This window comes from Trachurus japonicus, chromosome 12 (assembly GCF_045865225.1).
Source record: "Trachurus japonicus isolate A0001 chromosome 12, Traja_1.0".
NCBI classification, from domain to species: Eukaryota; Metazoa; Chordata; class Actinopteri; order Carangiformes; family Carangidae; genus Trachurus; species Trachurus japonicus.
In genome coordinates, this window is record NC_140918.1 from 5088724 (window position 1) to 5100787 (window position 12064).

At 43.5% G+C, this 12064-nt stretch overlaps 1 protein-coding gene across 1 annotated transcript in view; it reads left to right on the forward strand.

Moving 5' to 3' along the window:
* The window catches only part of lmbrd2b (LMBR1 domain containing 2b), a 20953-nt gene continuing 8889 nt past the window's right edge, over positions 1 to 12064 (forward strand). Inside the window, exons 1-10 of the mRNA XM_085792663.1 lie at positions 1 to 21; positions 2162 to 2357; positions 3201 to 3307; positions 5373 to 5471; positions 5565 to 5732; positions 6962 to 7172; positions 7350 to 7424; positions 8020 to 8133; positions 9824 to 10007; positions 11214 to 11395. Coding sequence (XP_085648789.1) covers positions 2184 to 2357; positions 3201 to 3307; positions 5373 to 5471; positions 5565 to 5732; positions 6962 to 7172; positions 7350 to 7424; positions 8020 to 8133; positions 9824 to 10007; positions 11214 to 11395 — 1314 coding nt within the window. The 5' untranslated portion in view covers positions 1 to 21; positions 2162 to 2183. The remainder of the gene's footprint in view (positions 22 to 2161; positions 2358 to 3200; positions 3308 to 5372; positions 5472 to 5564; positions 5733 to 6961; positions 7173 to 7349; positions 7425 to 8019; positions 8134 to 9823; positions 10008 to 11213; positions 11396 to 12064) is intronic.

A 12064-nucleotide genomic window follows, 5' to 3' on the forward strand; every position in this document is an offset into this window, starting at 1 on the left:
ACACACTGACCCACCACCGCGGTAAGAAGAGACGACACGTCACCAAACCAAACCAAGCAAAGGGCAGGTTAGTTACGTTAGCGTCGGTTAGCTCAGCTGCTGCTAAGTTAACGTTAGTTGTAACGTTACAGATCTGACCGGAGAACAGCCAGCTGCTGTTTCCGGTGACAGGACAGGACACACACCTGGCTGTCTCTGCTGCAGGTAAACAGCTGTCACACACACACACACAGACTGTACGTGTGTTTGTGTGTGTGTGTTGTCATCATCAATGTGACCATATGATACGTGCGGGTGAAGATCATGTGACACCGTGACTTGTAACACGTGATGTTGTACGGTAGTTAGCCTATGTTAATATATATTAACGTCAATGTACATAGCCAAGCCTATAATATATATATAAACCGTCCAGGTTGTCTGATGGAGGTGAATCAGTTGTGTCTTCTATCATTGTGTCAGCGCGTTGCCATGGAGACGCTGCCTGCGGCCACAGATGAAAGAAGAACCAGAACGAGCGGCGACGTCAGCGGCGTTTTAATGTTATTGATTCTGGTTTCTGTTTAGAACCAGTTTTCCTTGTAATTACACACACACACAGGCAATAATAAACCGGTTCCAACTGGTCCAGAGCCTCAACCACCCACCTCAGGGTCCAGACTCCAGAGGTGAGCCCTAATTAATATCCGATCAATCAGTGTCATTGATCATCACCAGGAGGAATGGAGGACACACACACAAGAAGAATCTGCTGAGACTCATGAAGCTGCAGTCCTAATTAAAACCCTCACAAACACAATTAGTGCAGTAATTACTGGACCAACACAAAGACCCATTCATAGTTTTCCAGGTCAGCCGCGTACGCAGTCACATGACCTGTGAGGTGACATCACTCATCATCGTCCAGCCGCCATGATGATGATGATGATGATGATGATGATGGCGGCTTTGTTTGTATGTTTTATTGCCTGTTGCAGTAACCAGACCAATCAATTGTGTCAGAAGAATCTACGGTGGCTCTGAAGGGTCAAATCACTGCAGCCACTTTTTTTCTCAGTGGTTTGCCAGTTTCTTTGTGACTTAACTTTGTTTCTCAAACTGTAGTTAAAGGAATAGTTCACCAAAAGATGAAATTCAGATTCAGTCATTATTGACTCACCCTCATGCTGATGAATACTCCGGAGTAGTTTTTTATTCCTAAAAAAGTGCATCTGGAGACCCGGGAGGCCGGTTCGTAGTCCAACGAAAACTTTATATGAGAGTCAATAGCGCCCGACACAGAAAAGTCCATAAAACTACACAAAAACCATTTAATATTCCTCCACACTGCTCGTCCACTGCAATCCAAGTGTCCTGAAGGGAAATAGTCCAGAGTTTACTGGAAACGATGTCATTTAGGACATTTTTACAGCCTAAACAGTCCTGCATTGTACTAAAAATGTGATGTTTCGGGGCGGAGTTTAGCTCAGTTGGTAGAGCACCCGCCCCATGTGTTGAGGCTATAGTCCTCGCTGCAGGCGGCCCCGGTTCGAGTCCCGCGTCGGACGGCTCTATCCTGCATGTCATTCCCCCCATCTCTGCCTCCCATTTCCTGTCACACTCTCAACTGTCCTATCAAATAAAGGCATGAAAAAGCCAAAAAATATACTTAAAAAAAAAAAAAAAAAAAAAAAAAATGTGATGTTTCCAGTGAACTCTGGACTATCTCCCTTCAGGACACTTGGATTGCAGCGGACGAGCAGTGTGGAGGAATATTAAATGGTTTTTGTGTAGTTTTATGGATGTTTTTGTGTCGGGCGCTATTACTAAAGTTTTCGTTGGACTAGGAACCGGCCTCCCGGGTCTCCAGATGCACTTTGAGGAATAAAAAACTACTCCGGAGTATTCATTTTTTCATATTTAATTTTTTGGTGAACTATTCCTTTAAGTTGTTCACATTTTGTCCAGACTGAGAGTCACATTTTGTCTGGTGGTCCAGTTTCAGTTTCAGTTTGTTTTATACTGGGTTGGCTGTGCAGCTGTAGTCGCTTTGGTGATTCCTCCAGTTTATCGTGGGCATTATGGGATGTCCTCGCTCCGACGTTGACCTTTTTTTCTCTCTCTCTCATCAGATCAATATCAGATCTTTATCAGGTGGTTATCCGTCTCCGTCTCTCTGCAGGTCGGACCAGTCCAGCAGCAGGATGAGCGGCGCCGCCCTCGGCATCGAGATCGTGGTGGTTTTCTTCCTGGCGCTGTTCCTGCTGCATCGCTATGGCGACTTCAAGAAGCAGCAGCGCATGGTTCTGTTCGGCACGCTGCTCGCCTGGTACCTGTGCTTCCTCATCGTCTTCATCCTCCCGCTGGACGTCAGCACGGTCAGTCCTGCTCCGACACACACACACACACTTATTACACAAGTTATTCAAAAATAATAGTATTAATAAATATAAAACTGATTTATAAATACCAGTGTGCTTATAAACTGCTGTATGTAGAATATGCAAGGTTTTTTTTTGTTGTTGTTCTGTAAAAAAATTTTAAAATGAGTGAACGGAAAATGTTAATTTAAAGGGGCAACGAGGAGTTTCTATTTGGTTATAAAAAAGTCTCACGTTAATGTGGATGAATCTCCGCTACCCACACTTGTTAATGGGTCCATTTTCGATAAATATATCGTTTTGTCTCTATCGTTATTTTGTTATTTTAATTAATGGCGGAAATGCTGGGCGAGCCGACCAGCGTTTCCTTACTTTCGGTTTCGCAGACGCTCATGAGAATAACGCCACCGTATTGCCGTTTATGGTCGGGACTACGACGGTAACTGAACCTCTTTGAACATCTGACTTTAATTCTTGATGAATTGAAAACATGAGTCTGTCTTGCGCCGGTAGAAGAATTCTACGGTGCGCACGGAGGCTCATAAATGTAGTGAGAAAACGCTTTGCTTTTCCAAAACTCCTCGTTGTCCCTTTAAGAAGCGTAGGCAAAATAAGCTGATGCTTCAGCCTACACCTTTTCGGTCAAAGTAAATTGTATTGCTTGTTGTGTTTTTGTTCTGATTTGTTTTGTTTTGTTTTGTTTTGTATTTATGCCTTTATATTTGTCTATTGTATTTGTTTTTATAAGACCGAAATAAACACACTAAACTAAAAAAAAAAAACACTTACACCTGCACCTCTGACTCTGTGTGTGTGTGTGTGTGTGTTGTCTCCGTACAGACCATCTACAAACAGTGCAAGATCGACCATGAGAAACACGCCCCCACCCTCGGCCCGTTACCGTCCAATCACACCACAGTCAACACGTCGGCCACGCCCACCCAGAGGTCAGTCAGTCTGCAGCGGTTCTGATTCAGCAGTCGATCAATAATCAATAATTAATCAAATGTATTCTGCGAAGGATTTGCTCTCTGTTTGTGTCGCCGTGACGTGAACTGTTACAAAGCATGACTCATCAGTACTCAGTCAATATTGATTGTCTCGTTACAACCACAAACTGAAATGTGTTTTATTGGGATTTCATGTGACAGAGCAACACAAAGTGGAAGGAAAATGATTCATGTTTCAAAATCTTAAAGGGATAGTTAAACATTTTTGTCAAATTGACCCATTGCCATAATCCCTATAGTCATAGCAGTAGGTTCGTTACCTTAAATTGTCGGTGCAAGCTGTTTTTAGAACGGCGGAGCAGAGCCGTGAGCTGCTCAGAGCTACGCTACGGAGGCTCATGGGATTTCTTGGTTTCCCTCATCAAACTCATCAAATACACAATCCAACAACTCCACAACGCTCTGGTGGACAAGTTGTGAGCTGCACATTCACCACGCTATGAGATAATAACACAACGTTACCAGACAGAGTTGTTTTAGAGGGAAATACAGAGACTGCTTGATGAAAAACTGTCCCTGAAGACAACGCGCATCAGCGGTTTTGCATGAATTTCCCTCTAAAACAACTCTGTCTGGTAACGTTGTGTTATTACCTGATAGCGTGGTGAATGTGCAGGTCACAACTTGTCCACCAGAGCGTTGTGGAGTTGTTGGATTGTGTATTTGATGAGTTTGATGAGGGAAACCAAGAAATCCCATGAGCCTCCGTAGCGTAGCTCTGAGCAGCTCGCCGCTCTGCTCCGCCGTTCTAAAAATAGCTTGCACCGACAATTAAACGTAACAAACCTACTGCTATGACTATGGGAATGGCTAGTGTGACGTCACGAGTCACTTCCGTGTCCAACTCCTGCTGCGAACGTATACAGCAATGCATGTTCTTCATTGCTGTCCCTCCAAAACACACACACACACACACACACACACAATAATTTATAAGTTACATAGAGACGTTATATGAGCTAACGTTTGGCGCTAGCTACTAGCTAACTAACGTTTACCTCCGTGACTGGACCACCGCGATCCACTGGTTCACTGGCCTCCTCCGGTAGTATTTACACATGTATACGGTCGCATTGTTTACGTTGTGTGTTTTAATTAATCCTGTAACGTTAACACATCACGGTGACCGCGGTGCGGCACGGTGACAGACAGGCTCATTAATGTGCAGAGGGACCATAGACTGTATAAAAGAGAGGGACGAGGTTAACTTTACAGCTGTTTCCTTCGTCCCCACAGTGACTCCCGACACTTAAACCTGCTGCTTCTATACTGAAAAACTCTGACAAGTCAAACTTTAGGATGTGTTAGAGGACTAATTAATCTGTCTAACCATCTATTACACCTGAAACGGTAAACACAGATGATCGATCGAAATAAATCACCGAGTGAAATCACTTTCAGTCATTGAAAACAGCTGGTTCTTGAATGTAACTCGGTCAAAGTAAGACATAACCTCAAGATTCTTTTCTGTTAGGTTATACATGATGTACATGCTGACAAAGTTAGACATATGTGCTTGGAGAAAATCGCTTTGTTACTTTCGTCCCACGTTACGTTCATCTCCTCTCTCTCTTTTTTCTTTTTTTTTTTTTACGGTAAAATATATATATATATATAATAATAACACAATATATATATATATATATTCCAATATATATATATATATATATATATATATATGCTATATTGTGCATTGAATTCATATACATGAATATATATGTTTATTTATTCATAAATGAAAGCTCCCGCGGTGTTTTTGACCCGGCTCTGCCTATTGTTTCTATCCTGAATATCCTGCGATTGGACAGGGAAGTGATGTTTTAGAATGTGATGACGTAGCCACTAGCCATTCCCATAGGGATTATGACAATCTCACCTGTCTCACCTGTCTCACCTGTCTCACCTGTCTCACCTGTCTCACCTGTCTCACCGGCTCACCTGTCTCACCTGTCTCACCTGTCTCACCTGTCTCACCTGTCTCACCTGTCTCACCTGTCTCCAGCTCGTCCCAGTCCTGCTACCGGCCGTGGAGCTACATCCCCGACGGCATCATGCCCGTCTTCTGGAGGGTGGTGTACTGGACGTCTCAGTGTCTCACCTGGTCAGTCTGAGTAACGATGATGCAATGATGATAACAATGATGATGATGATGATGATGACGTCATGGTGACATCACGTCTCCCTGTGCGCTCAGGTTGCTGCTGCCCTTCATGCAGTCGTACGCTCGCTCCGGCGGCTTCTCCATCACGGGGAAGGTGAAGACGGCGCTGATAGAAAACGCCATCTACTACGGGACGTACCTGCTCATCTTCGGCTCGCTGCTCATCTATGTGGCCGTCCACCCCGAGTGGCACCTGTCCTGGTGAGTCCTGCTGCTGCTGCCTCACCTGGCTCCGCAGGGGGCGGGGCCTCGCTCAGCCAATGACATCACTGTGCTTCACCGAAAAACTAAAGAATTAGAAAACGAAAAAGGAATGAAAGCTGGTTCGCTGCAGTGGTCATGTTTTGCTTCATGAGAGAAAATCTGATGTAGAGCTGCAACAATGAATCAATTAATCGCACAATAATCGATTATTAAATTAATTATCAACTATTTTGATAATCAAATAATCGTTTTTTTAAGAAAAAAAGTCAAAAGTCTCTGATTTCAGCTTCTTAAATGTGAATATTTCTGGTTTCTTTGTTCCTTTATGACAATAGACTGAGGCTACATTTATACGGAAACGATCCGAACAGAAAACGCAGAAGTGGCGTTGCGTCTTCACTTTTTATTCTGCGTTTAGACGAGCGTTTTTGGGGTGGAAATCCGCGTGCATACAGTGACGCAAAAGTCTACGGAATTCAATGTTGTATGCACGCCAGGCGCCTAGGTGGCAGCGTGACGCACAACACACAACACCACCAAGTCTGCACGCCTGTGTGTTCTTCTTCTTCCTCTAGATTTCCGGCAGGCTGTACGCCGGCCGTGGTTATGCTGCCCTCTGTGCCCTCCTCAGGTCAGAACAATCGGAGCAGAGGTTTTTGCGTTTTCACCTTTTACACGGGGACGCAACGGCGGAGCGTTTTTAAGATTTCCACTCTGGAGGGTGGTTTCACTTTTTTGGGTTTTCAAGCCCCGAAAACGCTGTCGCCGTCTCTAAACTAAAGGCACATCCGATGAAATATTTTGCCGTTTTCATCCGCGAGCGTTGTCGTGTAAACTGTCATCTGGTGGTTTGAGAAACACTGATTGACATTTTTCAACATTTTATTGATCACTAATTGATTAATCGTTAAACATAATCAACAGATTAATCAATGATAAAAAATAATCAGTAATACTGGCGAAAACAATAGCAACTTTTTTTTGTTTGTTTTTAAAGTATATCTTTTGGCTTTTTGCCTTTATTTGATAGCACGCAGTAGAAATAGACAGGAAAGGGGGAGGCAGAGAGAGGGGGAATTCGAACCGGGGCCGCCTGCGGTGAGGACTGTAGCCTCTACATGGGGCGGCCGCTTTACCCACTGCGCCACGCACCGCCCCAACAATAGCAACTTTAACTAGATGTGTGTAAGGTAACAGGTGTGTGTGTGTGTGTGTGTGTGCTGCAGGTACGAGCTCCAGACCATCGGCATCACGGCGGCGAACACCTGGGGCCTGTTCCTGCTGGTGCTGTTGCTAGGTTACGGGCTGGTGGAGATCCCGCGGTCGTACTGGAACGCGTCGCGCCACGGTTACCTGCTCATCAAGACCTACTTCAAGGCCTCCAAGCTGATGACGGAGAAGGCCGACGCCGAGGAGAACCTGGAGGACGTGATGGAGGTGAGGGCAGCAGGGCAGCAGGGCGCCACGGCGACGGGAGGAGGAGGTCAAAGGTCACGTCCTAATATGTGTGTGTGTGTGTGTGTGTGTGTGTGTGTGTGTGTGTGTGTGTGTGTGTGTGTGTGTGTGTGTGTGTCTGTGTGTGTGTCTGTGTGTGTGTGTGTGTGTGTGCTGCAGGAGGTGAGGAAGGTGAGCGAGTCCATCAAGTACAACCATCCGCTGAGGAAGTGCATCGACACCATCCTCAGGAAGGTGAGAGCAGATTCAGGGTATCCGCGGGGTCTTGAATAGTATTAAAAGGTGATAAATCAATTTTGGGAAAATTAAGACCCTTAAAAAGTATTAAAAAGTCTTTTCACGACTTTATAAAGTCTTAAATTTTGAAGGTATTTTTTTCTGAATTAGCTGTCCAAGAGTTTGAGTCCTAAAAAACATTGTAAAAATGTGTGAATTTATTCATTTTATTAAAAAACAAAGATGAACCGGTACATAAAAAAGAAAAGAAGATTGTTGTTTTTGTTTTTTGAGAGTGGAGCAATGTTTTTTTTGTTTTTTTTATAAACTTTGCCTTTGATTTATTATCCTAGCCTATTTTGAATTCTGTTGTATCATAGTGGTCTATAGTCTTTATCACAAACTAAAACTGTTACGTTAAAAGTGTCACTGATGTAAATGGTTACAGCTTGAAGTGGCGGTGAGGTATTGAAAAATATTGAAAAGGTCTTGAAAAGGTTTTAGAATTAACTTCAAGATTCCTGTATATACCCTGAGATTGATCACATAATATCACCGATCACACTGATCAATCGATCAATCAATCAATCGATCGATCCCTCTGTTCCCTCAGTGCCCGCTGGACTACCAGGAGAAGATGGGCAGGAACATGGACGACTACGAGGACTTTGACGACAAGCAGAACACGTATCCCAGCGAGAAGAGTCTGGTGAAGCTCCACAAACAGGTCAGAGGTCACACAGAGGTCAAAGGTCACAGCACTAGACAGATTTAACACACATATATATATAAATATATAAATATATCACCTGTGTGCAATGATACAAACATACACATCCTAGTATAGTATTGTATATTTTTATTGGGGCGGCCCCCGACCAAAGATTTTCTTGGTCGACCGATCGTCGTCATTTAGGGCGATTAGTCGACTATTCATCACAGATAATGATATAGTTTATAAATATAGTTTGAATTCAGGGCTGAGATAGAAAGTAGAAAGGTAGAAAGTTAAAAAGTAATATTATTAAAGGGATAGTTCAACATTTTGGCAAATTGGCCCATTGCCATAATCCATATAGTCACAGCAGTAGGTTTGTTACCTTTAATTGTTGGTGCAAGCTAGGGATGTGCACGGTTACCCGAGTACCCGGGTACCCGAGTAGGCAATCTGCTATCCAGTTATGAATTTATTATCCGGTTAACCTAGGATTAAAAAAACGGCACGTTAGAGCGCAGTCTAGTGTCGGATCAAAGTACATTATCATGCCATGGTTCGGCTTTTTGTAGTGTTAGACAGTTTCGGATCAAGCAACTTGATTTTCTGCTGTGTAAAAGCGTTTTTGGATCGAGCCTCGGACTTTCAAACCTTTTACAATAATCTGTGGTGGTTCCCTCGGCGTAAACCGCCGTCGGGAGGGAGACGACAGGTGTCATCAAGTCTGTTAGAAAATCTGCTTTCAGTTTACAAATATTCTGAAACCTTCCCAGTTATTTCCTGAGACGATGCGAGGCAGAGAGGACCGAAGGCACCAACATGTAGTGTGGACTAATAAATAAGCACCGCTAATGATTTAAAAAAAAAAAAAAGTTTTCTCCTCCGATGCAGCTGCGGCATAAATGCGCTCAGCACTCAGAGCGCATGCAGCGCCTTTATTCGCTGGCATAAAGATGCACATCTGCCCCATATGTGCATCTTAAACTCCAGCCTCTACTCTTATTATCAGGGACAGTTTTTCAGCAAGCAGTCTCTGCATTTACCTCTAAAACAACTCTGTCTGGTAACGTTGTGTTATTATCTCATGGCGTGGTGAATGTGCAGGTCACAACTTGTCCACCAGAGTGTTTTGAAGTTGTTGGATTGTGCATTTGATGAGTTTGATGAGGGAAACCAAGAAATCCCAATTTGCCAAAATATTGAACTATCCCTTTAACATGTTTGCTACATTACAGAGAAATACGAAGCAATAATAATGAGCCTTTAAATAGGGCAAAACGATGATTTTAGATTTCTTGCCTGACATGATATTAAGAGTTCTGTGTAACAACCATGACATTGCAGGGACCTGCCTTGGTAAGGAACAAAAAAAAACTGACAGTGAGTGAGTGTCACAACAAAAGCCCTTTAGCCTTTCATACACAGTTCAGTCACGTAGATTTTGATTTTGATTTTCTTTTTTTCTCTTCTTCTAATTTTTATTGTTTTAGACATTGTCCAATGTATTTTATATTTCTGTCTTATCCTTAGACATTATTCTTCTTTGTATTTTTTTTACTGTATTTCCTTTGAGAGCAACCTGCTATAAGAATTTCCATCAGAATGAATTAAGTTCTATCTAATCTAATTTAACCCTCAGACGACCTGATGTAAAAACTGTGCGTGTGTCTGTGTATGTGTGTGTGTGTGTGTGTGTGTGCAGGTGATCTACGCGGTGCAGAGACACAACAGGACTCGTGTGCAGTGGCAGATCCTGCTGCAGGAGGCCATCCACCTGGAGGACGTGGCCAAGAACGAGACCAGTTCGTCTCACCAGTTCGTCCACAGCTTCCAGACGTCGGAGCCGCTCGGCTGGTTCAGCAGATACGTCTACACGCCGACTGCCGGTGGGTCAGAGGTCAATTTCCGAAAAAAAACATGGATACCTGAAGGAAGTTTGGCATATTGTGGCTCATAGCTGAATATGAAAAATAAATGCAGCAGCAAATTATGTTTATTTTGGAGGAGAGGAGACGCCGCAGATGAGGATACATATAATATTATAGCCTTGAGAACCGTTAAACGTTATTTTCGTCACATACGAGGACCGCAATTTAAAGGGATAGTAGCATTTTTTTAAAAGTGGGGTTGTATGATCTACAAATAGCCCCTAAGTACTTTAATTGCAGTAGAAGACTCTCTGCACTCCTCCCGTTAGCAACGCCAGCCCATAATAGCCCTGCCCAGAGATTTACAACATACAGTGTTGTGAACAGACCCAAAGAAACGGCCTATTTTCACGGCCTAAAAGAGGTTTTACCTGAAAAAAAAATACACAGTTCCATTGTTCGCTATAATATAATTTTTTCCAGCCCCTCAAAGTGCAGGAAAAACGCAGTTTTTATTTGGACCTAACCAACTGCTGATCGGCGGGCGCTGACCCTGGGCGGAGGGATACATGAGTTGGTTAGGTCCAAATAAAAACTGTGTTTTTTCTGCACTTTGAAGGGCTGGAAAAAATTATATTATAGTGAACAATGGAACTGTGTATTTTTTTTTCAGGTAAAATCTCTTTTAGGCCGTGAAAATAGGCCGTTTCTTTGGGTCTGTTCACAACACTGTATGTTGTAAATCTCTGGGCAGGGCTATTATGGGCTGGCGTTGCTAACGGGAGGAGTGCAGAGAGTCTTCTACTGCAATTAAAGTACTTAGGGGCTATTTGTAGATCATACAACCCCACTTTAAAAAAATGCTACTATCCCTTTAACACCATACAACAATCACAGCTTAATATAAACGTATTTCATAAAGGCTACTGCAATAATACACAAAAATAAGCATTCAAACCTCAGCAAATAACTTAAAATGTCTAAATTCTAACCGTTTAAGACGAGGGCCGCCATGTTTTGATGTTGTCGTGACGTCAAGTCGGAAAGTCGGAGCTCTGATATGATACCCGAGTTTCCGACCTGTAATTTCCGAGTTCGACGCCGTTCAATTCATTTTTTACAACTCGGAGCTCGTTTTTTTTCCGACTTCCGAGTTGTCTTGAACGCAGCATAAAACCTAACCTGTGTGTGTGTGTGTGTGTGTGTGTGTGTGTGTGTGTGCAGAGTGGTACTGGGAGTGTCTGCTGAAGCGCTGGTTCTACCGGCTGCTGTCCGTGGTGCTGACCCTGTTCAGCGTGGCCGTGGTCTGGTCCGAGTGCACCTTCTTCAGCACCAGGCCGGTCCTGTCGCTGTTCGCCGTCTTCATCCAGCTCGCAGAGAGAGACTACAACTACCTGTACATCGAGGTCAGACACACACACCTGACACACACACACACACACACACACACACACACACCGGTGACACGTCACAATTACGGCCCAAACCAGTGAGGTGTGAGGTCCAAACGGGTTGGTCGGACCGGATCGGTATTCCTATATGTGTGAAATTAACGATTACATTCATTATTGATTAAAGGAATAGTTCCCCAAAAAATGAAATTCTGTCATTATTGACTTACCCTGAATACTCCAGAGTAGTTTTTTATTCCTCAAAGTGCATCTGAAGACCCGGGAGGCCGGTTCGTAGTCCAACCAAAACTTTATATGAGAGTCAATAGCGCCCGACACAAAAACGTCCATAAAACTACACAAAAACCATTTAATATTCCTCCACACTGCTCGTTTACTGCAATCCAAGTGTCCTGAAGGGAGATAGTCCAAAGTTAACTCAATTCGACATAATTTAGGACATTTTTAACGCCTAAACAGTCCTGCATTGTGCTCTGACGTTCATGCACCCCAGGCAAATTCAATACAGGACTGTTTAGGCGTTAAAAATGTCCTAAATGACGTCGTTTCCAGTAAACTCTGGACTATATCCCTTCAGGACACTTGGATTGCAGTGGACGAGCAGTGTGGAGGAATATTACAAGGTTTTTGTGTAGTTTTATGGACCTTTTTGTGTCTGGCCCT